At 43.4% G+C, this 27,500-nt stretch overlaps 2 protein-coding genes across 3 annotated transcripts in view; one reads left to right on the forward strand and one right to left on the reverse strand.

Annotated features, from left to right (window-relative positions):
• The window catches only part of RABEPK (Rab9 effector protein with kelch motifs), a 30,973-nt gene extending 29,585 nt beyond the window's left edge, over window positions 1–1,388 (reverse strand). The window contains exon 1 of one of the 2 annotated variants that reach the window (XM_068248193.1): window positions 1,079–1,388. The gene's annotated coding sequence lies outside the window, so the exon portion shown is untranslated. The remainder of the gene's footprint in view (window positions 1–1,078) is intronic. The other variant, XM_068248191.1, reaches the window with a different exon arrangement.
• Window positions 1,219–27,500, forward strand: PPP6C (protein phosphatase 6 catalytic subunit). The gene is made up of 7 exons (XM_068248194.1): window positions 1,219–1,561; window positions 10,465–10,560; window positions 15,263–15,328; window positions 17,619–17,760; window positions 20,224–20,303; window positions 21,059–21,268; window positions 25,266–27,500. Exons 1-7 carry the CDS (start codon window positions 1,487–1,489, stop codon window positions 25,512–25,514), a joined length of 918 nt encoding a protein of 305 aa, XP_068104295.1. The 5' UTR covers window positions 1,219–1,486; the 3' UTR covers window positions 25,515–27,500.

Below are 27,500 nucleotides of genomic sequence, written 5' to 3' on the forward strand. Positions count from 1 at the left end.
CGGAAGCTCCCATGCAATGCTCCAGTGTGAACCTACCATGAGGGCCCTTTTCCACCAGCGCGTTTGCGCTGGCTGAATCGCAAAGTCGCAAACCGCTAGCGATTTTACAATCGCTACGGTTTGCTTTTTAACATAGGAATCGCGGTAGGTCATTTCCACTACCGCGATTTGTTTTTTACCCGAACGCGCGGCGGAGCGATATTTGCCGCGATTTTGCTATGCAGTGCATAGCATAGCAAAATCGCGGCCGCAAAACGTCGGGGAATCGCCGGTTTTGCGATTCAGCAATCGCTAGCGTTCACGAGCGTGAACGCTAGCGACTGCAGGTGGAAAAGGGCCCTGAAGGTGATATATCAATTTGCTAAGATACAGTATTCAATCTTTCACACCAAATCATTTTCAATTTGATTCATTGAAATGCAGTATTTTACATCAGACACAATCATTTTCAGTAACAGATTTATTTTGTTCTTTCATTCTGTCATTTTTTTTTCTTACCACAACCACACTGAAGACTGAACTATAATAATAATAGTCTGAATTACTATATGAATGTCCCATAAGCTCCAGTGTCCATTCATAACTTGTGGCAGTTTTGCTGCACAATAGTATATATGGATTTTTCTACTGAAAAGTGTGTTTAATGGACTCCAAACTTTATTCCCATCCTTTAAAATGCTATATTTCAATTTTCAAATGTTGATATGAAGGAAAATGAACCAGCATAGAAAGGACCAGGATGGTTTCAATGACAAACCAACATATTTTTCCTATGAAATCTTAATGATATGCATGACTAGGGGTGTGCGAGGGGCGTAGCAAGGGTGTGGTTTAAGTGTCCCTCTTTCTTATCTCAAAAAGTTGGGAGGTATGGGTAGGGAAACTGCTATCTTAAACCTTATATTTACACAGATCTGTACATCAGTCCTGAAAGAGGGACAAATGAGAAAGAAAGAGGGACAGAGGGATTTGGTTCCCAAAGAGGCACTGTCCCTCCAAAAGAGGGACAGTTGGGAGCTATGGAATAAAATAGGACAAGAAAGTAGCAATACAAATGCAGTGCAATACTGTCACCCACCTCTCCCCTCCTCTCCTTCGTCAGGACCTCTGCAGACTAGCAGCACTTCCCCACAGCCGCTGCTAGGCCACCATCACCATGGCAACAGCTTCCTGCACTCCTGGTTACACCGCAGCCGTTTCCTTTTTCTTCTTTTAGTACCGAACCCCAGACATCCTTTCTACACATGCGAAGCAGAATAAGGCCATATTCATATCTGCCACCGCAACTAGCTATGCCTGGGAAAAAAGCAGTGTAAGAGCCACGTTGTTTGTTGTTGATAAAGTTTATTTTATAGAAAGAAAAAAAGGTTTCCGCAGTTCTTCCTTTTCCGCGTCTTCAACCCCCAGGAAGTGAGGAAGGTGCTCCGGGCCGGAAGTTACGTTCTCCCGGTGCCTCCCGCCCTAGCAGTTGGTACCTGAGGCAAAGATGGCTCCCCTGGACTTGGACAAGTATGTGGAGATCGCCCGGCAGTGCAAGTACCTCCCGGAGAATGACCTGAAGGTGAGCGGCGGGGATGGAGGCCTCCGGCTGCTGGCTTCTATGTGGATGTGTCATGGCGGAGCTGAGTGCATCGAACTGCTCTGCCCAGTGCTGTATCACTGCTAGCAGCCACTAATTGCAAATTGATAGATGTGGCAGCCGAGCTGTTGGCCTCTTACGCATGTAGCAGTGAGTGGTAACCTGCTGGCTTTCCTGTGACCCCAATCCTTCCCCCCCTACAGCTCAGTCCGTCAATTTAGTATAGAAGACTATGCAGTGCAAAATAAAACAAGGGGTGATGACAACATTCAGTAACTGATCTAGGAGATTTTTGGATAGATGGGCCTGGTTCCTGATTCCAGTTGCAATGTAGTCTGTGACACACCTCCCTTGCCTGAGACCTAGAAGTGAAACTAATTTCATAAGCTAAGTGAATATACACATGTTAACTAAGTTGTAGACAGAATACCTTTATCTGGGGCAGCACGGTGGTGTAGTGGATAGCACTCTCACCTTCTATCACTGGGTACCTGGTTTAAATCCCAGCAAGGGTACTTTCTGCATAGAGTTTGTATGTTCTAAACTAATTGGCTTCCCCTAAAAATTGGCTCTAGACTACACTGGACATATGACTATGGTAGGGATTAGATTGTGAGCTCTTCTTAGAGACAGTTAGAGACATACAATACATTAATAATATAAATATAATATTTGTGGAGTGCTTTTCTCCCATAGGACTCAAAACATGACTATAGAACTCTTACGTGACATACCTTGACATGACTATGTACTCTAAAAAGTGCTGTGGAAAATGTTGGTACTATATAAATACTAATCATGGGCCAAATGGGTTATATTTGACACAGAATCACTTTAGATTGTAAGCCTGCCCAAGGGTAGCGTTCTCTCATTCTTTTGTATCTTGGAATTTGCTATACATTTTGATCATCATGTTACATCTGTTGTAATTTTGTCAACCAATTATGTACCAATCTCTATACTTTGTGTATACCCTTGTCTGTATTATGTAGCCCATGGTTGTTTCTTACTTTGTACAGCGCCACAGAAGTGATAGGACTTGTAGTTATTAGATGTTGAACAGTTGTAAGACCATGGTTTGCTAACAGGAAGGTAGTGGTTTGCTAACAGGAGATAGTATAGGTCTTATGTTTGACTGCATTTGCTGCATGCATGTTTCAGGTGTGTGATTCAGATATTGCTAATGAAATAAAAGATCAGCAGGATGCCAATCAACTAGTATTGATTCAAATAAATATGTCAGCCTCCATATCCCTCTCAGGTCAGTTGTCCTTTAAAGTAACTCTGTAGTGAGTCATTGCTTCCCATATGGTGGGAGTGGTACTTGGGGTTGCTGATATTTAAAGATCTACAGTGCTGACCATAATTATTCATACCCCCTGGCAAATTTTGACTTAAACTTACTTTTTGATGGGAAATGACATGGGTGTCTCCCAAAAGGTAAGATGATGTACAAGAGGCATTATTGTGGGAATTAAACATTTCTCCGCTTTTATTTATAAATGAGCAAAAAGTGTCCAGTCCAAAACTATTCATACCCTTCACAAACTGTCAGTCTGTGGGAAAATCCAAAGTTCTATACCATTCCAAATAGTCCAAGCTGTTCTAAAGTATCCTAATTACCCTGATTAATTGGGAACAGTTGTTTTAATTAACTCAACAGGTGAAAAAACAGCAGCTCTCTACAGTTGGTTTGTGGACTAAGACAAAGGAGCTCAGTGAGGACCTGCGGCTGCGCATTGTGGCTGCTCACAAGTCAGGAAAGGGCTACAAGGCTATTTCTAAATGTTTTCAAATTCCAGTGGCTATTAGTATTAAAAATACAAGATATTCCACACTGTGGAGTATCTCGGAGGACGTGGTCGGAAGCCAAAAGTGACGCCTGTGTTGGCCAGGAGGATAGTGGAAGAGGTGAAAAAGAATTCAAGGATCACCACAAAGGCCATCCTGGTGAATCTGGACTCTGCTGGTGGCAATGTCTCAAGGCAGACAATCCAACGGACACTGCCCACTGCTGGGTTCCACGGATGTAGACCAAGGCCGATACCACTTCTCCAGATAAGGCACACAAAAGCCTGCTTGGCCTTTGCAAATGCTCATCTGGACAAAGAAGACGACCTCTGGTCTTCTGCATTATGGTCAGATGAAACAAAAATAGAATTTTTAGGTCACAATGATGTTTCCGTCATTTGACGTAAAAAAGGAGAAGCCTTCAATCCAAAGAACACCATCCCCACTGTCAAACATGGTGGTGGGAACCTAATGCTTTGGACAAATCAAAAAGGAATTAGTGCCATCACTCCACAGGTACCATGTAAAAAAGCAATCTTTATTGGTACAAAACGCTTAAGAAAGAGACCAAATATAAAAAAAAAAAACGAAAAACACTGGAGCGCTCCGTGCCCAGACACACTACACCTCACTCTTCAAACACCACCCATACAAAGGTACCGGTACCGTTGGCAATGACTTCCTACAATGCAGGGGGGGGGGGGGGGGAGGAGAGAAGGTGCAGATATATCTGAAAAAGTCACTAGTTTTCAGGCCAGAATTCTCTACTCACTACTCTCGTCGTGTTGCCTCCCTCAGTGGAATTGCTATGCAGCGCAGAGCTCTCTGTATGCTTCGCCGGACCTCAGTCCTATAGACAGGAGATGTTTCCGGCGCCAGAGGCTGGTAGCGTGCAAACCAACAGCTGTTTGTCTTCAGTCGGCCAAGGAGAGACTCCAGAGCGCTTCAGGACACAGTGCAGGTTGAGGCCCTGCCCACCTACGCATTGTGCCTGCCTCTTACGGGCTTCAACTGGGTGTAGCTCACCTAATGCTTTGGGGGGGTTTTCAGCCAGTGGACCAAGTGACCTAATCACAGTAAACTGCACCATGAAAAAAGAGCAATAGATGAGGATTCTCAACGACATCAGGCAGTCTGCAGGGAAACCTGGCCTTGGGCACAGTGGACATGTCAGCATGACAATGACTCAAAACGCACAGCAAAAGTGGTAAAGAAATGGTTAGACAACAACATTAACGTTTTGGAGTGGCCCAGCCAGAGTCCTGACGTGAATTCAATTGAGAATCAATGGAGGGAGCTAAAGATCAGGGTGAAGGCAAGAAGACCCTCCAACTTGAAAGATTTGAAGTTCATTGCTAAAGATTAATGGACAAAAATACCTGTGGAGACATGCAAAAATCCCATGTCAAAAGCAGTGCCCTTAACCAGTACACTATCCAGCCACTACATATGACCCCTAACCTCCACTAGAGTTATATTGCCAGATTTATTCTGCTACAAGTATTGATCCAATTATTCTTAGGAGCTTCACGTTTTTCAAAGAATATTTTAAACTCTTCAATTTTGGATTTATAGTGGAACAAACCTTTTTCAGCGAGTACCCCTCAGCTTCTCGTGAAAACACAGCATTGCAGTCCGAAGGTACATTGAATCATTTGTAAAGCTGCTCTAAATAGAGCTGTGCATCAATCATTATTAAAGAGAACCAGAGACAAAATACATAAAAGCTTGTATACATACCTGGGGCTTCCTTCAGCCCCATAAGCCTGGATCGCTCCCACGCCGCCGTCCTCCGCTGCCTGGATCCGCCGGTACCGGATCCCGTCATTTCTGCCAGTTGGCCGGCGGACGCGACCAATTATCTGCATCACAGGGCCTCCCTCCATACCCTTACGCGTGTGGCTCCATACTGTGCAGCCGCATGCGTACGGGTATGGAGGGAGCCCCTGTGCATGCGGATAATTGTCCGCGTCCGCCGGAAGTGATGGGACCCGGTAGCGGTGATAGAGGAAGCGGAGGATGGCGGCGTGGGAGCGATCCAGGCTTATGGGGCTGGGGGAAGCCCCAGGTATGTATACAAGCTTTTGTCATTTTTCACTATCGTTCGTCTCTGGTTCCCTTTAAACTCTAACTTGAAACAATTATGAATGATTCTTTTGGGTGATAGTGTCCAAGATTGTGTACGCTCATCACAAGTGAAATCTCAACACCATGAATAAATGCATGCAAATTACAGTACCAGTAGAGTCCTATGCAAAACCCAGAGCTGCATGACCCTTTTTTTTCTTTCTGATGCATACAATTAGCAAAGACAAAAATCAAGATGTCTGCTTAGACGGATTTCAAATTTTATTTAAAGACCATATAATTTTATCTTTTAAGGGGGATAAGGTATTTCTGTGTAGTTCTTTATATGGTCCTTTAAATAAAATTTGATATCTGTTTAAGCAGACACCTCCTTGTTTTTTGTCTTTGCTATCTGGGTGATATCTCATGAGGTGGCTTTCCCAATTGGGGTGACAAGTGATTCATTGGTATTCTAGAGCTCCTCATTATAATATAGTGTTCGATGCATACAATTGCCACACATTGGGCGCAATAAGAGCACCATCCAGCGAATCGTGACCTGATGCATGAAGACACTGAAGGTGGCCCAATCATCCAAGGGGATTGGAAAACGCTAGGATATTTCGCTGTGCTCTCTTGACGTAGCCATGCACACACATCCAGGCTGTGACGCCAGAAACAAGCATGCATCTTATCTAGGCAGATCTGACTATAATGCCAGAAACATCTGATCTGCTGCATGCAGGGTCTATGGCTGAAAGTATTAGAGGCAGAGAGGATCAACAGGACAACCAGATAACTGGTATTGCTTATAAGGAAATAAATATGGCAGCCTTCATATCCCTGTCGCTTCAGGTTTCCTTTAAAGGGGTTCTGTGGGGGGGTTTGAAATCAAAAATTGACACTTACACACGCCATCCTCTACGATTCGCCATTCCCCACCGTGCAGGCACATGACAGCTGAAGGGGCCGTTTAAAAACCCCACAGAACCCCTTTAAGGGCCAGGGGCTGCAGGTACTCAAGTGGTTAAGTTGACTTATAATAAGACTTTGTGGATGCTGCAATGGCTGACCTAGTTATAGAATTCAAAAAAATAGTTTTTTGCGTAAAAACTAACAGCATGCTTGTTGAAGCTGTGTGATCCTGCGTTCCAAAGATCAGCAAGGCAGCCAGCCTGCTAAAAGCATTTTTCCCAGAATGTGACTTCTAAATGTCATAATTTTTTTTATTTTTCCTTGTTATGTAAGAAATTTTTTTTTCTCAGAAGCACGATTGGCTAAACAACTGTACATTGTATGTTAAGTCCAATTCCTTTAGATATTTCCACCCACTGCCAGTCTACAGTCAATATCTGAGTAATGGTACTTCAGAGGCAAATATCGTGTAGCTAAAATGCCTCGAAGGAGAACCTACAACTACCTTTTATTCAGAAATGAATACAATTGCAAAAGAACAGTTGGAACACCCAGATTGTGCAGCTATATATCTACTAAGCTTCACTAAGTTACATATATCAAGTAGTCAGGCATCTTAGAACTCAACTTAAAATCGAACTTAAAGAGAACCCGAGGTGTGTTTAAAGAATGTTATCTGCATGCAGAGGCTGGATTTGCCTATACAGCCCAGCCTCTGTTGCTATCCCAAACCCCACTAAGGTCCCCCTGCACTCTGCAATCCCTCATAAATCACAGCCGTGCTGTGAGGCTGTGTTTACATCTGTAGTGTCAGTCTCAGCTGCTCCCCCACCTCCTGCATAGCTCCAGTCCCTGCCCCCGTCCCTTCCCTCCAATCAGCAGGGAGGGAAGGGATGCAGGCGGGGACCGGAGTTCTGCAGGAGGCGGGGAGAGCAGCAGACTGACACTATAGAGATAAACACAGCCAGCTCTGACAAGCTGTTTGTCAGCAGCGTGGCTGTGATTTATGAGGGATTGCAGAGTGCAGGGGGACCTTAGGGAGGTTTGGGATAGCAACAGAGGCTGGGCTGTATAGGCAGAGCCAGCCTCTGTCTGCAGATAATATTCTTCAAACCCACCTCGGGTTCTCTTTAAGCTTTAATAGCAATAAGGTTCATAAGTGACTGTTAAGTGTGGAAGCATGACTGTTAAGTGTGGAAGCAAAGTAAAAGTTTAATGAGTCAAATATCATTACACTATAGCTAGCTTACGGCTCTCTCGAGGTTTAGCTCAGGGGTCAGTAAATCTGGCATGACCATGTGACGTCTAAAGTAGGAATCACTAGGCCAGGTTACATAATCCGTCATAAGAGTAGAAAATGTGATTGAGGGTGGTTTTGAAAGCCTTCGACAAGGATGGCACATGGATGTAGTTAGCATATTTGTTTAATTAACTGCTTGGTGAATTGCCACTTATCCATATTCAGGTTTATGCAGAGAGAAGGGCAGACACTTTTATCAGTCATTCTGTGGGCACAGGCTTGTAATTCACAGAAAATGAATTTTCAAGACGTCTGGGAAAGTGAACCTGTGCAGGTGTCTTGCATCTGTAGATGGTGGCTTGATAGTGTAATGGTTAAGGGCTCCGCCTCTGACACAGGAGACCAGGGTTCGAATATCTGCTCTGCCTGTTCAGTAAGCTGCACCTATTCAATAAGGAGTTCTTTGGGCGAGACTCCCTAACACTGCTACTGCCTACTGAGTGCACTCTAGTGGCTGCCTCACAAGCACAGAGTCCGATAGGAGGAAGCGCTGTACAAAAAAAGGAAAAGGAATTATCTGAATGGATAAATGTACAACTGTAGGCAAGCAGATGTGCACAAATACGGTAGATTTTTACATTAGAAAATGCAGTCCCGAAAGAAATACTTTTAAAAATGTGTGCTTTCAGATTTTAAGGTTTAGGTTGACTGTAAGTAAACCTGAAGTGAAAATAAATGCTGAAACTGGCGCCGGTACAAAAATCATCCGACTCAGCCCTGATCTTTAAATAGGATTTTCTTGAAATTCCAGTCTTATTTTGCATCTCATCTAGAAGTTTAAAATGTAAATTTAAAACTTTATTTTCCCAGGTAAATTTTTACTTTCAGCCCCCACACAGACAAATCTTGAACTATTGAACTTATGTCTCCTGCTCTCAGAATTAGGGATGGCCCTGCCTAGAAAAACTCTGAGAAGCATGTGAACAGTTTGATCAGCAGATCGATTTATAATGCTCTATTTTGCTGGTCATGATCAAAGGTTAAACAAGGAAGTCTCCACAGCAAATCAGAACCTTACAATTCTACCAGTTTATCACACTGATCACATGCTTTTCCATGAGTTCTAGGCAGGGCCTTCCCTACGCTGAAGTGTTCCTCAAGGTGTGTACACACACCATAACTGTGCATCCCCCCCCCCCCCCCCCCAAATAGGAATCGGGACCCAATCCCTAGTTAGTTCCTGGCATGAGCCTAAATAAAATGCCTTTTAAAGAGACACTGAAGCGAAAAAAAAAAATATGATTTGTATGTGTAGCACAGCTAAGAAATAAAACATTAAGATCAGATACATCAGTCTAAATGTTTCCAGTACAGGAAGAGTTGAGAAACTCCAGTTGTTATCTCTATGCAAACAAGCCATTAAGCTCTCCGACTATAGTCATGGAGAGGGCTGTTATCTGACTTTTATTATCTCAACTGTTCCTGGACTATTTACTTTTCCTCTGCTAGAGGAGAGGTCATTACTTCACAGACTGCTCTGAAAGAATCATTTTGAATGCAGAGTGTTGTGTAATCTGCACATATTAGAGAATGATGCAATGTTAGAAAAAACACTGTATACCTGAAAATAAAAGTATGAGAATATTTTCTTTGCTGCTAATCTTCTAGTAATTATACATAGTACACAACCAATTCATTACATCATATTTTTTTTTTCCGCTTCAGTGTCTCTTTAAGCCAGCAGCAAGCAAGAAAATATTCTGAATAATTTTGACAGTACTTTTAACCTGTTTTTTTTTTTTCTACATACTTTTTTCAATTGCAGAGAGCTAAATTATGAAAACGTATCTTCTAGGAGTAAACCTGAATTGGATCGGGCCCGATGGGTTTTATTCAAGTAACTTTTTATACCAAGTTTTCTCCCCAAAGATTTTTTTTTTTCATTCTCAATAGAAACTTTTTAGCACCTAGCAATTTAGGGAACAGTTCTCCAATCCTAGTACCCTCTACAACTATTGGGCTAATATTGTGGATGTAATTTACTACAACCGCTTGAAAACCCGCCATTTTGAGAGGGTGCCGCCTAATCATGTTAGTTGAAAATGTAGGCAACAGTACTAGAAATCTTTTTTTTTGTGTGTGTGCTGGGTGCTTTAAAGTTATTTAATTGGTAAAGTTAAAATATCTCATGGGGAAAAAGTTAATTGACTGTGGACCATTGTCTTCTCCTGGTCTCCCCCTTACCCATTTCTCACACACTTCCCTCCTCTCACCATCGCCAGCAAATCTTTTCTATCTCAACACTAAAGCAACGGTGCTTTTTTGTAGTGAAAAATACTGCCAATGCATCCCATATTCGCTCACCCTTTAAAATACATCTAAGGGCCTGTTTCCACTAGGGTGCTGCTTCCGTTCCCATATCAGAGGCAGCACCCGTGCTGAAGCGAAATCGCATCTGATTCCCTCTAGCCGTGCCATGCACAGCTATGGGGATTTGGATGCGATGACCGGAAAAATACAGCAGGCACTATTTCTTCCCCATGTGATTTTGAAGCGGCTTATTAATTGCAATTGGTTGAGATTCCACATCTGAAATTTGCATGCGGTTGGAAACCTGCCCTAATGTTCAGGTACGAGTTGCCAAAACCAAAAAGATTTGACGAACATAAATCTTTGCCTCATTCACTGACGTTTTTAAAGTACCTCGGCTTCTAATAGCTATGCTGTTATTGGGGCATAGGAATCAAAGCTGTTGTAGTTTCTGTTGTGTATTATCTGATGGCAGAAACTGATTAGCTTTTGCAAGTATGCTTTGTGTACTGCGCTTTGTAAGTTTATTAAGTGACTCACACTTTCTCTCTTTTTCTTAAAGCGGTTATGTGATTATGTTTGTGATCTGCTGCTGGAAGAATCCAATGTTCAGCCGGTGTCTACGCCAGTCACAGTTTGTGGAGACATACATGGGCAGGTAAATAGCTGCATTCCCGTGTTGTTTACATTGAGTTTATAGTTTACCTGTAGAATTGCACATCCTCCTTGAACTTGTCAGTTCACAGATAAGACTTCAGGCTCTAGCACACTAATTATGTAGTAGCTAAAGCCTGGTACACGCCATGCAATTTCTCATCAGATAGATGGGTCGCATAGATACTTTCCAGTCTGATTTCCGATCATTCTTCTGATCAATTTGCATAGAAGTGATCAGAAAAACAATCGGAAATCCGATCAGATCTGTTGGAAATGATTGACCCATCTGATGGGAAATTGCATGACGTTTACCAGGCATAAGATGTGTCCATGTGACAGAAGCATATAGCTGGCTGCTGTATGTATCTATCACGGCTGTCGTATCCGTACAGAAATCATCCGACTTCTCAGTTTACCGACTACAGGTACCCAAACTTGCTCCGCCTCCTCGACTCCACCTCCTTAGTCTAATACTTACCAGGGCTGTGGAGTTAGTACAAAAATCCTCCGTGTCCTAAGTTTATGAAACCCCCGACTCCAGGCACCCACACATTGCTTAGACTCCATAGCCCTGGTATATATGTAGCTGCTAGTTGCTGCATGTGATATAGACATTAGCAGCTGCATCTATGAATCCCATGGTGGGCTAATTTATCTCCTCCCTAGATTCCTGTTGCTGCTCATTGTCTTCAGGGTCTCTCCTGTTCCCCATCCTCAGCATTTTACTGGATCCATCAAATATCTTCCCAGAAGTCCCCACCCCACCAGTGTTGAGCAATTCTGAACTGTGCAGGTGCGAGTTTCGAACTGCACACACAGATAAGGTAAGCTCTCGTCCACTGCGCATGTTCAGCTCTATACTCGTGTGTGCAGTTCAGAATCAATCAGTGCTGCTGGGAGAAACTTCTGGGGGATGGGGAGTGAAAGACTGGGGACCCTAAAGACAATAAGCAGTTTCAGGAGGCAGAGTAAGTCTAGCCCACTGTGATCTCCATTCATTCCCCTTCCCCATTTCAATGGTGCTTTAACTGGCATTCGCAGTACTAAAGGTATGTAGTTGCAGAAATTCTCTGCTGCATGTTACCTTTGTGATGTAGCTTTTCTATAGGATTTGGCGGTAACTCCGAGCCATGCTCTGGGTGAAAAATAAGGAGCAAGGAATGGTAATCCCGCGACTGGTCCGGGGTTACCGGGAGGTATGGAGGCACAGCGGCAGTTAGAACTCATCTCTATCGGGATCTGGGTGCTTGCAGCTGGTCGTCTTCCTGTACTCAGAGGTGCTTTTTCGCTTGGGAGAGATTGCCGTTTGTCATATGACGACAGACGGTGATCTCACCATAGGGATAGAGTGCCACCTGAAGGACAGGAAGGATAATTGCAGCGCTGGATCCTGGGGAGGTAAGTAATGTACAGGACAGGGTTGTGGGGGGGGCGAGGCGTTGGAGCAGTTTTTGGGTACTTGATGCATGGGCTGTTGTAGACTCTCTGCAGTATGATTCCCCCCCCCCCCCCAATTTTAGGGTCTAAAAGCACAGGAAAAAATGGTACCACTTTTAGACCCTAACATTAGGGAAGAATCATACTGCACGGAAGGTTAACCCTTATGATTAGGGATGGTCATTGAGATGCAAATGTATGCAGCTTGAAAATGGTGCAAATTAATGCAACTTTTCCACTTGAGCCAGACCATGACCAGCCAGCGGGAGTGGACACCATAGTGTCCACACCGATAGTCTGTTGAGGCCGGGTTGGAGCCTGGGGTACATGCGTTTTGACTAAAACCTATATGGGAAACGCATCCGCTTCCCCGTCGGTTTACCCCAAGTTGCTGACTGACACGTGAGCGGATCCGATTTATAAAATAGGATTTGTCTGTCCGTTTTGAGATGCAGTAAAAAAAAAAGACAAAAATTGTCCATTTTCCGCTGCAGTGGGAACACAGCCTAAATCCTGCCAGGGTGGAATTCAGTTGTTCCATTTTCAGACTGCATACATTTTGAATACAACATTTGCGTAACCCTCTTGCACCAGAGCTGTCCTTTCCCTATTGTGCCGTGTGATCAGTGTGATTGGCTCACAGTACTGACCAAGATGCGGAAGCTGTGCTGTCACTGAGACAGCAGAGCGGGTGCAGCAACGGCACAGATGGAATGAGTGCGCGGCAGTGAATAGTTGGAATGTATGTCCTGCCAGAGCTGCACAGCCACCAGCAGCATGTAGATTCTAACTACGTCGGTCTGGAAGTGGTTAATCTGGTGTCAGCTTGACACTATTTGCTTCTTATTGACCCTCCCTGCTTATGATCTTCAGCAGCTAACGATAGGCTGTGATTTTTCCATAGCTTATGTAAAGGTAATGCTGGTGGAGGAAATAGTTTGGGCTTGTTCACACTCGGGTGCTTTTGGCGAGCGATTTGGCAATTTGCTGATTACCTGCAATCAAGCGCTGTGACTGATATATCCTTATGGGGTCATTCTCACTGCAACGTTAGCAATTTCTATAAATCGCAAACGTGAAATGTGCTGCATGCAGCATTTTGCAGCAATCGCAATTTGATTCTTTACTTTTGAACGGAAATTGCTGCAAAATTGCAGTAACTGGGCGATTGCTATTTGCGCTCCAAGTGTGAAGCAGGCCTTACTGAAAGTAGCCTGCCAGGGTTGCATGTTGCTGTGCTTTACTCCAAGCAGAGCTTTCATTTTCAACACCATGTAGTGTGTAGGAGAATAGTATTGGCACTGATTGGATTTGCTTCTTTAGTAACTGAGTAGAATTATTATCTATACACCATGCAAGCTTCATGTTATTGTTAAAGCCCCAGTTCATGGTGTGACAGCAGGATACAGTGGCCAGAGTGAATGGCAGGGTTGATTGAAATCTATGCTTTGCAGGGATAACCGCTACCAAAAAAGGTGTAGATTTAAATCACCAAGGTCCGGAAGACTTTAGTCTGTTATTCAGGCTAAACCAGCTGCATATGACATTAAACAGTCCAAACTCGTACTGTCTTATGATCTTCCACATGATTTAGACAGGGGGAATGCACCAGCTGGTCTTTCAATGTGAACACAGAGCTCACCCTGTCTGCCTTCATTGTGCTTCTAAGGGAGATCAAGGGTCTGTCTCCACTGCTGTGAATTTGCAGCGTTTACCCACATGCGAATGAGGCAGGGAAACACAGCCTGATTAACTGAATAGGCTACTGTCTGATTTGCATGCAGTAAAAAATCGTCTGGCATACTGCATTTTCTCACATCCAAATGCATATTATTATTTTTTTGTTCATTTAAATACATTGCAAAATGTGCAATGCAGATAAATTTGTGTGTTGCTAATTAGTGCAAACTTGCTATCAGCATATCTGAGAGAGAAAAAACAAAAACTGAAGGCTGAACTAGGGTTTATGGCCGAGAAACAATTGCAAAATGTGCTGATGAAACTGTTTGTCCACCTTCACAAAAGGCAAACAGGTAAGTAGCACACTGCTTTCTGTACCGAAGGAGGGACTGCTGTGACACGGCAGGTCTGGCTGCAGGTCAAATAGCGGTCAAATAATTACACTGAGATATGGAAGGAGCTATTGCAGTCTCCCTTCTGAAAATGCTGCTTTTCTAAGTTTTATGGTGAAACTCTGCTTTTATTACTTTCTGAATGGACCTGAACGAGTATCTAGAGCAGGTGATCTGATTCCATACAAACATCACAGGCTGCATGCTTCTTACATATGTGTGACACAGAAAATTCTGAAACCACAGGATGACTATTGCAGCCAAGCGTCTTCATTTAGCAGAAAAATGAAAATGGTAGGCTCTATATGCCTCTCAGTTATGGGGAGACTAGGGTAGTTGGTTGGTGGGTGTTCTTGTATTTAGGTTTGGGGCAAGGTGTTTCTGTGTCTGGAAGTCTTAGTGGAGATGGATCTGTAGTGGTGGCCTGAAGGGAAGGGACTGAGGAAGCAAGAAGGGTCATTTGCTATTCTGATGGCTCTGATTCTCAGTCTGGAGAGTCTGAAGAGGTCCAGTTCTGGAAGGGGCATTCCGGTGATCCATGGCCCTGATCACCCTCTGTTTTTTGTACCTGACACTTACAGGTGCCCACATACCAGACAATACTGACACCAAAGTGTTTAATTTAAATTACAGAAGTGGTTTCTTACCCTGAGTATCGTCTCAATTATCCAGCCATATAGAAAAAGAAATACTGCATGTGACTGAAGCCTGTTACTACTGACTTCGGGTTTCCTCCTTACTACCTCCTTTTTTGATGACCTAATGCGGTCTTCTCTCCAACTGGGCATCATGAGTCCTCAGAATAGGGGTGTCTTGTGATCACATGGGAGTGAGCAAGTTGTGCTGTGACTTGGCCACTCCATATGGCATGATCAGACAGGAGAAAAGGTTTCCAGGGTTACAAATCTGTGCTTTAATCTTTTCTATTTTAGGATAAAATGGTGAATTCATATGAATGGATCTACTGTATACAGGGTCCTCTAAAATAAGCAGCCAGTTGTTTCACCAGAATTGGTACTATATTTCCAGGTAATTGTGGAAGAGTACTGTATATACTCCAGGATAAGCATGCTGTGTGTGTAGGTGGGCAGGGAGAGACCAGAGGTTTTTGTTTGGGGAAAGGGGGGGGGGGCGCAATAGCTAATGGCAAGATGCACTTTGCCTTATGTCTTCTGTTTTTGTTTCTTCTTCTAGTTTTATGACCTATGTGAACTATTTAGGACTGGTGGACAGGTTCCTGATACAAACTATATATTTATGGTAAGTAACCCTGCTCATTTACTGCTTCATATTTAATGTATTTAATGCAGGTTACTTAGGACTTATTTTCGAACACTGATAATTTTGAAGTGTACCTGAACTGACATTAGACAGACAGGTGTGTGTGTGTGTGTGTGTGTGTGTGTGTGTGTGTGTGTGTGTGTGTGTGTGTGTGTGTGTGTGTGTGTGTGTGTGTGTGTGTGTGTGTGTGTGTGTGTGTGCGCTTTTCTCTGTGCAAATGAGGTAGTGATCAACAGTGGAAGGATCTCCTGAAAAGTAAACAGGAGCCAAAACACTTCTGTACCCCCCATGGATAATTGGCAGTAAAGAAAGCCTTTAGTTTGTTTTCTTATATAACTAATTAGAAATATACTGTGCATAAAACCTAATGCAGGGAGACAGGATATGAAGGCAAGAAAAAGTAAAGAAACCAGGTAAACAGCCGTTGCTCAGCTGAAAACTTTTTTTTTTTCTTATTACTAATCCGTGTGTTTTTCCCTTTTTTGCATGGTTTACCCCCCCCCCCCCCCCATTTTTTTGGTCCACTGTTGACGAACAGCGGACCATTCTCCCCAGCTCTTGATGTTGTACTACGTCCGACAAGGAACAATATGACTGCCGCTGGCCATGCAGCCATTGGCTAATTCGAAACAGCGTCAGGCCCTTTTTGATCAGTGTTGAACTAGGTCTGACACTTTGATCCTCTGTGGCACCATGCCAAGTAATACAAATATTAGTTAGGTGTATTTGAGCTGCACCGCCATCTTATTTATTCCAACACAGGCCCCTTTAATCAAAGTGTCGGACGGAGTTGGGTACTTGAATCTCCCCTGACACCACACTGCCCCGCTTAAAAGCATATTAATGCATTGCAGAGTGGGGCTAGGATGCACCCCCTAGCCCCACTACCAGGGATTTGGATTTGAAATTGTTATTCAGAACTTGTGTTATCTAGCATTAGAACGGAGATGTTTTCAGTTTATTTATTGCCACTATGACTCATACGGACTTTCCCAACTCCTGCTTATTCTACATGCTTGCTGGTAATAGAACTCAGACAAAAATGATTAATAGAGTAACTTATGTAAATGAGCAATCATTGGCTAGAGTCAATTGAGAAAGCATCAATATCTCTTTTAAATACAATACTCCGCTCAACAGAGCTTGTTGCCACGCGCTCCTCCTCATTCACTAGTACCTGTAAACAAATTTCACAGTGTGATACTGTCTCGATTCAATCAATCACAGTCAGCAATAAGAACATTCCTCCAAAGTGTTAGTTCAACACTCCATGCAGTGAATAGGTGACCACTCCGTGCACTTCACTTCCCAACACACTGAATACTTCTAGCAGCTCACCAGATGTAGCCCACCGTTGGTCACTGGTGGTAATCACACTTTGTCAACAGAATGGCTCAGCAGCCTCACTTCCAAAAACCGATCAGTTTAATATTCAAAAAATAAAAGATAAAACCCAGAACATCATAGCGTATTATGTCATAACAATTCAGCCAAAGCCTGCTGCCAATTGCACTTACAGACTCCGGCGCTTGTATCTTGCGTATCTCAATATCTTTATTGATGTCCACCCCCCTCTGGCGAGTACCATGCGGCGTCCCGCTCTCTGCTCGTGTTTCGGCTAGGGCTTCTGGATTCCTGCGCGCTATGCCGGCCGGGCTCTGTGGCGCGATGATGTCATACGTTAGACTGCTTGCTCCACGCTATGCATTTCGTCGTCCTATCCGGACTCATCAGGGGCATGGGAGCGAGCAATCACTTCGTTCTTTAGTACTGTTAGTCCCTCCTTCTAGTTTCTAAGGTTACCCATGTCCGCCCACACTAGAGGGAAGCGGACATCAATAAAGATATTGAGATACGCAAGATACAAGCGCAGGAGTCTGTAAGTGCAATTGGCAGCAGGCTTTGGCTGAATTGTTATGATATAATACGCTATGATGTTCTGTGTTTTATCTTTTCCGTCTGGAATCTTGCGGCAGCGATCCTGACTGAATGAGAGCGTTTATTGATAAATGAACTGGCGCAGTAATCTGTTTGAACTGAAATATCTCTTTTAAATTGACAGTCAAATCTGCAGAGAAACACAAACTGCATAGGCCTGCCTCCAGGTGCAAATAATGTCTGGAGCATTTATTTTATAAGTGAGGTGTAGTTACTTTTTTTTGGTTGGTGCAATCCACAGTTTTGTCACTTATCTGCAGTTTAGAATGTATATGATACTATTTACCATACAGTCTAACACTGCTGTCATTGCTTACCTTTTCATTTTCAGGGAGACTTTGTAGATAGAGGATATTACAGCTTGGAAACCTTCACCTACCTGCTTGCTCTGAAAGCCAAATGGCCAGATCGCATCACACTGCTGAGAGGGAACCATGAGAGTAGACAGATCACACAAGTATATGGATTCTATGGTAATTATACACTGAGATATTCTAAAAAGTGCCTTTGGAAGTTTTGCTTGAATCTGAGAACCACAAATTTCATCCTCATTTTCGTAGTCAAGATCAGAACCTGAAAATAGTGGGTAAAAGTTAATGCATATCAACTTTCATGAAAACCAAAGCACTTTTTGTTCATAGTGGAAATGATCAGCCTAAAAGGCAAACCGGAAGCGAAAAAAAAACTTATTACAAATTGCATGTGTAGTGCAGATAATGAATAGAACATTAGTTAAAGGGACATTTAAGCCAGAAAAAAAGAGATTTACTCACCTGGGGCTTCTACCAGCCCCCTGCAGCCCTCGCAGCCACTCACTAATCCTCTGGTCCCCCGCTGCCAGCTAGTTTCGTTTTTGCCGTCAGGCCCGACAGGACTGGCCACGCGTAGCTTTCTCTGCATTCCCGACTGTAATTTGCGCTATTGCGGGCCACAACACGTACAAAAATACGCGTTGCCACATATCTATGCGTAGGTAATGCGGCAATGCGTATCTTTGTACGCGTTGCGGGCCGCAATAGCGCTAATTACAGTAGGGAATGCGGAGAAAGCTACGCATGGGCAGGCCTGTCGGCAAAAACGAAACTAGCTGGCAGCGGGGGACCAGAGGATTAGTGAGTGGCTGCGAGGGCACAGGACCGCTGCTGGGGGCTGGTAGAAGCCCCAGGTGAGTAAAACTCATTTTTTTTTTCTGGCTTAAGTGTCCCTTTAAAGAAAGTCTCCTTTTTTTTTTTTTTTTTTCCAGTTATATAGGTTTGTTTGTTTTTTTTGTTTTTTTACATTGCTTCATACTGTCACAGTTGCAGTTTTAAAACCACACATTTAAAGGGAAACCTAAGATGAGCTGGAGAGAGAAAAAAATATACGTACCTGGGGCATTCTCCATGCTGATTGCTCCCTTGCCATCCTCCGCCGCCTGGATCCTCCGCAATTCGCATCGTAAAGTCCTCTGTTCTTAAGCGTACTGTGCATGCCTGGCAACACCAGTGCCCCTGTCACTGGGAGCGTCCTGCACAGTACTACTGTGCAGGCGCAGAATGCTCCCGGCCACAGGAACGCATGGCCAGACTGCGCCTGCTTCGACTGCAGGATTTTTTTGGGCGAATTGCAGTGGATCCAAACAGCGCAGGAGGCTGGCGAGGGAACAATCAGCCTTTTTTTCACTCCAGCCCATCTCAGATACAGGTACACTTTAAAGAGGAACTGCAGTGAAAATAATGAAAAAGGGTGCTTCATTTTTGCAATAATTATTTATAAACAATTCAGTCATGATTTATCATGGGAAAGGGAGTATCAGCTACTGATTGGGAACAAGCTCAATCCTTGGTTACAATTCCTCTTTAAGCTTTAAAACAAAGCAGAAATAATGACCCTTCGACCCTTCCTGCAGTAAAACCTTATCAGAAGCTGTCTCGCTTTTTCTTGGCCGTTTAAAGGACAACTGTAAGGAGACGTATATGGAGGCTGCCATAATTATTTTGTTTTAGGCAATACCAGTTGCCTGGATGTCTTGCTGATCCTGTGCTTGTAATACTTTTAGCCATAGACCCTGAACACGCATATGCAGGTCAGGAGACCCTGAACACGCATATGCAGGTCAGGAGACCCTGAACACGCATATGCAGGTCAGGAGACCCTGAACACGCTTATGCAGGTCAGGTCTTATTGACATTGTCAGATCTGACAAGATTGGCTGCATGTTTGTTTCTGGTGGGATTTAACACTATTGCAGCCAAATAGATCAGCAGGGCTACCAGGCAACTTGTATTTCTTAAATTGAAGTAAATATGGCAGCTTACATATTCACTACAGTTGTTCTTTAAGTGCTTCAGAAAATAGAACTGTATTCACTTCAGTTATCTATGCAATTGAGCTCAGAGAAGCTTTTTGCACAGATAACTGAAGTGTTTTCCTATGCTGGAAAACAATATGAGATTCTTTCATTTGCTGCTAATGTTCTATTTTTTAGCTACACATACGATTCATTATCTCTTAAGTTTATTTTCGCTTCACGTTTACTTTAATATAGATTACCTTGTCATGTGTCAGTGATCTGCAAACTTGGCTCTCCAGCTGTTAAGGAACTACAAGTCCCTCTATGCATTGCAGGAGTCTGACAGCCACAGTCATGATTTATCAAGGCAAATGCATTGTGGGACTTGTAGTTCCTTAAAAGCTGGAGATCAGTTTGCAGATCACTGTCATATGTGAACGATTTAGCTTGTGTGCGAGTATACTGTAGAGTGTAATGTTATGTTTTGGGATGCAGCTAGATATGCCCACTACTATTTACAGTAGTATTGCTGCTTTGTCTTTTTCCATCTATGGTAAGCTGACGGTAACCTCTCATCCATGTACTTAATTCTCAGTTTATATTGCAGATGACGCTGTGTGTGAAGAAAACAAGTCCATGTCTATTTAATACCTTTCTCTTTCAGATGAGTGCCAAACAAAATATGGGAATGCCAATGCGTGGCGCTACTGCACCAAGGTGTTTGATATGTTGACAGTAGCAGCTGTGAGTAAATGCACATTTTATTCTTGCACTTATGCTTAAAGAATACTTGACCTGAGGCAACGCTACCTAATGGGAGCACGGAGGTATGGTCATGCTGGAACCACATGTCTCTGTGCGTTGTCCGTTCTTCTCCTTGTTCCCCCGGTCCCCATAACCACTCCTTAAAAAATTTGACTGGGCTGAAGTCAAATGTTCGGACAGGAAGAGGCATGCTTGCTGTAATGTTCCCTCCTATGTCCCTCCCTTTCCCTCGTCTTAATGGGGAAGAGCAGGGAATGGAAGGGAACCGCACAAGGAGTCTGTATCTTTTTGTCCAAAGATTTCTTTAGTCATAAGTCAATAATTTTTTAAGAAGTGATTGAGGGACAATGAGAACGAGTAGGGGAATGCACAACGCACATAGGTATGTAGATCCTTTAGAATGTAAGCCTTCGGCAGGGCCCTCCCTCCCTGTAGTGTATCCTACTTTTTGTGCACTCTGCTCACAGAATAGTGCGAACTTGTATTGTTGGGACTACTAATGATCACATTGTGTGTCTTACTGCTTAATACCAGTATTGTGTTTACTGTCACACCTATTATCATTGTCCAGTGCTGTGTAATATATTGTATATAAATCCATTAATAATCCAGCATGAATATACCTCTCTTTTTACCTCAGGTAATTTTACCTCTGGTCAGATGTGCTTTAGCTGACCTATTGGCCTTTTTAATGAATACATTGGTATTATAATTGATTTCTCTGGGTCTTTCAGTTAATAGATGAGCAAATACTTTGCGTACATGGAGGCTTGTCCCCAGACATAAAGACATTGGATCAGATCCGGACCATTGAACGCAATCAGGAAATCCCTCACAAAGGAGCCTTCTGTGACTTGGTGTGGTCAGATCCAGAGGATGTGGACACTTGGGCAATCAGTCCTCGAGGGGCAGGTTGGCTGTTTGGAGCAAAAGTCACTAATGAGGTAAATTTAAAGATAAACTTTTTTTGTATTCTTGCCATTTTAAAGAGAACCCGAGGTGGGGATATGGGGGGCAGATGGGACACAGAGCCATGTCTTCTGCCTAATGACATGGCTCTGTGTCCCCCCAACCGCCGCTTTCAGCCCCCCAAAGATTAGGGACAAGATTTGTCACTAACTCGGAGGTAGACAGAGGGGAGAGGAATTCCCTGTTTAAAACTCCTGCCAGGGGCGTTCCTACAGGTTTTCCTGAGCTGCCATCGGGCAGCTCTCTCCCCTGGCCACGCCTCCTGCCGCTCCCCCTCCTCCCTGCACGCTATGAGAGACAACTCGGTCTCTAAGCTCAGCGTCATGACCCAGGGGTCAAGCAAGTGAAAGTGGGCTATTGCAGCCCACGGGAGCAGCGGTTTTTGCGGCTACCTGATCCGCTCAGCCCTGTGGATCAGGTAGCCTACTTTTTTTTTTTTTTTTTTGAGCCCCGCCTTTGGCTCTCTTTAAAGTTTATCCCTTAAGGTGGCCACACACGATACAATAAAAAGATCCGATTTTACAGTAATTCGATAAAAACGATCGTATCTCTCGAAAAAATCGAAAGCTTTTTTTTTTTTCATTCGACTGAAAAATCCGATCGGATTTCCCGTTTTTTCGATTTAAATCGATCCGGAATGCCAGATATTTCTCTTCAATTTCTACTAAAGATTGTATGGTGTGTGTTGGATTGTTAATTTATTAATCTACACACCCTAGCAATTTTCTCTGAGTTTCCAATTATTTTTATCATAATTGAGGAAAAAATTGAACATAGGTGTGTGGTACATTGGTCATATTTTTTAAATGTTAAAATCAGTCAGAAAAATGTATTGCAATTCTTAAATTGAACAGATATTTAAAAAATTGTATGGTGTGTGGCCACCTTTAGACTGCTGTCAATGTCTATAGGCATTTCCGCATCCATACACCATGGACGTCCAAAGACATTGAAAAATTAACTTCCTTTTTGCAGCAGACGTTCATAATAAATATATAATAAATATAATTCCTTTTCCTTGGATATCTAAGTGCATTTAGTACAAAGTTTTGAGTCACTAGCAACTTTCTACCTTGCGTGAGATATACAAATAATTTTGAGTTAAAGCAGAATTATGCAAATGTTATCTGTTCAGCTTGAAAATGGATCAAGTAAATGCTTCACTGTAAGATTTGATTAGAAATTTACATTTTCGATTCTTATAATAATTAGCATAATACTGGACAATAATTCTCAATCATCTCAAATTTATTTGCTCCTCAATGACAATACCTACTGACTGTTAACGTAGAGATTTGGGCAACACATTTAATAAGCACAATTCAGACATAGCTGGCACTGGCGAGTAGCTTTTTAAAAATATACTGGCAGTCTAAGGGTTAAAGGAAACCTATACTGATAGAAACTAGCAGACTGTGGTCATTAACCCTCTTCTGAAACCGTTCAGCTTTCCTGATATTAAAGGGAAGGTCCAAGCAAAAAAAAAAAAATGAGTTTCACTTACCTGGGGCTTCTACCAGCCCCATGAAGCCATCCTGTGCCCTCGTAGTCACTCACTGCTGCTCCAGTCCCCCGCTGGGAGCTTTCTGACCTCGGAGGTCAGGGCCGAATTGCGTACATTTTTACACATTCCCGCTCCTGCAGGAACATTAACGCATACATTTTTACGCGTTAGTGGTGCAACGCGTAAATTTTTGTTCCTGCACTAGCTGGAATGCGTAAAAATGTATGCAATGTGGCCCTGACCTCCGAGGTCAGAAAGCTGCCAGCGGGGGACTGGAGCAGCAGTGAGTGACTACGAGGGCACAGGATGGCTACATGGGGCTGGTAGAAGCCCCAGGTAAGTAAAACTCATTTTTTTTTTTTTTGCTTGAACCTTCCCTTTAAGAGCTGGGGCCTACTAGTAGCCATGGTGGCAATTTCCAAATTGTAAAGTACTGCCATGTTCAGTGTGATTCCTGGAGCTATCACCATTTTTCCTCAATTGCTTTGCATACCATCCGGGATTGCGGCAAAAATGCTGCAGGCTGCTCTTTTTCCATCGTAACACTGCTCTTGAACCACTGCCTTGGGGTTCCACTGTAATTACGCTTCTCTTATCACTGGCTAAAGAGCTGCTACTGGGCCTTAGGCTTATACACGTCATTTGACTTGATTATTTCTGATTATTGGACTTGGGCTAAAGATTAAAGGTGGCCACTCACCATACAATTTTTTTAAATACCTGTTCAATTCAAGAATGGCAATCAATTTTTCTGACTGATTGTAACAATTCAAAAATCTGACCAATGTACCACACACCTATGTTCAGTTTTTCTCCAATCACGAATAAAATCTTTGGAAGTTCAGAAAAAAATTGATTGGATTTGTATATCAAGTAATTGACAATCCATCGCACACCATACAATTCTTGATAAAGTTGGTCTGAAATTTCAAACATGTCCAATCTCCAAAAATTAAAAAAAAAAAAACAGGAAATTCAATCGGATTTATCGATCAAAAACAAAGAATCTCGATTTTTCAGGGGAACCAATTGAAATTATCGAATTGGTGAAAAATGTAATCTTTTAACTGTATAGTGTGTGGCCACTTTTTTATTTTTTGACGTTAGAACACATGATCAGTCTTCTTATTTTGGGTTAGAGAATCAGCATGACAGCTAGGGCATCTTTTAGAACAGAAACCCTGGGTTTGTTTAAAGGGACTCCGAGCAGTAAATACAATCAAAATCTGAACTTACCTGGGGCTTTTTCCAGCCCACCATAGGTCGGGAGGTCCCTCGGCGTCCTTCTGGCTCTTCTCCCAGGCCCTGCTCAGAACTGGCTCCCGGCGACACTGGGCCCGAGTGTCAGGCTCCTTCTTCCGCAAAGATGACGTCAGTCGTCATCACGGCGGCCGTCATCTTTGCGAAAGAAGGAGCCCCCGACACTCGGGCCCAGTGTCGCCGGGAGCCATTTCTGAGCAGGGCCTGGGAGAAGAGCCAGAAGGACGCCAAAGGACCTCCCGACCTACGGTGGGCTGGAGGAAGCCCCGGGTAAGTTCAGATTTTGATTGTATTTACTGCTCGGAGTCCTTTTAATGAAGTAGTCCTTCTACATTGTCACTGCGGCCGTAGCTAGAAGATGCTCGGGTTAAGAGTGCCTAGCTATGTCTGGGCTTCAGAACAGCAGTGGAGGTTGAATGGAGACAGTGGATGTACAGGAGTCCAAATTGAGCAGAAGTTTATCTTAGACCAGGGGGTTGAACTCCAGTCCTCAAGGACCGAGGTCCTCGCACAAATTTGCCACAGTTGAAATTAGTTTATGGGGCTGAATTGGGTAGAACACATTTCTCAGTCCATCCTAAACCCTGACATGAATGTGGCCCTCGAAGACTGGATAAATACACCTGTGCCTGATACAAATCCAGTTTGCATTGTAAAGGACACCTGAAGCGAGAGAAGTATGGAGGCCGCCATATTTTTTCTTTTGAACAATGCAAATTGCCTGGCTATCCTGTTGATCCTCTGATACTTTTAGCTATATAGACCCTGAACTAGCATATGCAGATCAGATGTTTGAATCACACACCTGAAATGAGCATGCAGCAAATCCAGTCAGACACTACTGATGCCAGAAAGATCAGGGCTGCCAGGCAACTGGTATTGTTTAATAGGAAATAAATATGGCAGCCTCCATATCCCTCTTACTTGTCCTTTAGCAAAGTTCTCCAGCCTTGGTAAAAAATAATAATCCCATTTATTAAGACAGCCATAGGATGAGCACGACGCCCAGTGACTTTCAGTCTATTTGCATTACGATTGGTTGGCTTTTACATTGAAGACAAACAGTGAATACAGAGCTCAGAGCCTACCCTGCTGCTGATGTTGCTTATTTGATGATTCTCCCATTTATTTAGGATTTTTACATCTTGTATGTGAAATGAATAGTGTTATGATTTTACATGCTGTGTTTTGTTTCTTCCCTTTTGTAGTTTGTACACATAAACAACTTGAAGCTGATCTGCCGAGCACATCAGCTGGTACACGAAGGCTACAAGTTCATGTTTGATGAAAAGCTCGTGACAGTTTGGTCGGCCCCCAACTACTGCTATCGCTGTGGCAACATCGCCTCCATCATGGTTTTCAAAGATGTGAACACTCGAGAGCCAAAACTATTCCGTGCTGTTCCAGATTCAGAGCGAGTCATCCCGCCTCGGACCACCACACCGTATTTCCTCTGAAGTCCCTCCACATTCTGTGTACTGCGCTGGATTTTTTTCCCCCTTTATTTGAAGCACTTTGCTGCTGAAATGCTGCATCTTGCCTTTATTTTTCTTTTAAATTATCGAACGTATATGCTTTATATTTCTATTATTTTGTTCTTTCGATAGGCTTACACAAATGAACTGATGGTGCAGCTCAAAGTGATACACAGAACATCAAATTTTTTTTTTTTTTTTGTAATATCCTTCTCGCATTGTGTTCCTGGATTGAGGGGTATTAAAGTGGACCAGAAGTTAAATATGAGATAAATATAGATAAATGCGTATCTATAGTACTAATACTAGTTAGAGGTTTCCTGGAATCCTATAATTTTTTCCTTTGGTTTTAGGATTTGCAAATCTAGATTGGCAAACTACATTCTCATTGGTTTCACCTGCTCTCTATTTGTTGAAAAGGATGGCCAATGAGATGCAAATGTATGCAGCTTCAAAATAGACCAATGAAATCCTGCCAAGGGGGAGTTCGATTGGTCTATTTTCAAGCTGAAAATTGTGCATCATTTTGCATCAATCAGAATTGACTGTTCCTATTTACGGAGTTGTAGAACCTGAGCAATGGATTATGGTGTCGGGGATAGAATAATGCTAGCTGCAGATATTAGACTTGAGCCAGCTGGAAGAATCTTTAGCTGACATTCTACTAGGTTTGTTACAGTTCATGCATGTTTGGCTCTGTACTGTCCTATGGAGGAAAGGGATAAAGGAAGCTGTCTGCAGTTTCCCGAAAGACAGACCAATCTACTGAAAAAAGTATCACAAGCAATTCCTTGTTGCCCTTTATTTGATGGGCACAAAATATGGCTGTTGCCTATGCATACATTTCAGCTGAAATGGTCAGGAACTGTGCTTTCCCCATCAAGACTTTAATATGTGTATGTAGCTATAAAGAGACACTGAAGCGAGAATAAATCTTGCTTCAGAGCTCATAGTTAGCAGGGGCATGTGTGCCCCTACTAAAACGCTGCTAACTCGCGGCTAAACGGGTGTCCCTCCAACCCCCCCCCCGCAAAATCAATTACCAAATTGGTTGTAGATATTGCTGCTCCTAGAGGCAGGGCTAACGGCTGCAGCCCTGCCTCTCAGCGCGTCTATCAGCAGCGCATCGCCGCCTCTCCCCCGCCCCTCTCAGTGAAGGAAGACTGAGAGGGGCGGGGGAGAGGCGGAGATATGCGCTGACAGACGCTTGTGGGGCAGGGCTGCGGCGGTTAGCCCTGCCTCAATCAGGAAGAGATCCCCGGCTGCACGGAAGGGATTTCGGGGGGTAAGGGACTCACGTTTAGCCGCGTGATAGCGGTGTTTTAGCAGGGGCACACATGCCCCTGCTAACTATGAGCTCTGAAGCGAGATTTATTCTCGCTTCAGAGTCTCTTTAAAGGATACAAGGGGGGGAGCTTTACTAGCCCCTAAAAGTCTGTTAGGTTCCACACCGTACTTCTGCTCCGAGCCAGGACTCTGCTCTCCCCTCCGAAGGATTGCGACCGGGATATTCTGCGTGTGCTTGCGCAGTTGCAGCCGCAGAAGATTCTGGCCATGGGTTACAATTTTGTAGAGGAGAGCAGAGTACTGGCATGGAGTGGAACTACAATGTGGGATCTAACAGACTTTTAGAGGCTGGAGGAAGCCTCAGGTGAGTTAAACTTTAACACCCCCCCCCCCCCCCCGATGTATCCTTCAAGCAACAAATATGGTTTTGGTCTTACTGGGTCTGACTAGAGAGACTGCATAAAATAGCACTGGGTTGTTAACTCTTACAATCAAAATAGAGACAATGGAAATCGGGCAAGTTCTAAGTAGGATTAGTACTGTAGATACGTGTTTATCTCACCATGCCACATGTCATTTTAAAGTACATGGACTGGAGATTGCATAATCCAGAATATTAAAGCTGAACTCCAGGGATCTGTAAAAGGATTTATGAAATTATTAAAAGTATTTTAAATTCTA

The sequence above is a fragment of the Hyperolius riggenbachi genome, chromosome 8 (assembly GCF_040937935.1).
Source record: "Hyperolius riggenbachi isolate aHypRig1 chromosome 8, aHypRig1.pri, whole genome shotgun sequence".
Lineage (NCBI taxonomy): Eukaryota > Metazoa > Chordata > Amphibia > Anura > Hyperoliidae > Hyperolius > Hyperolius riggenbachi.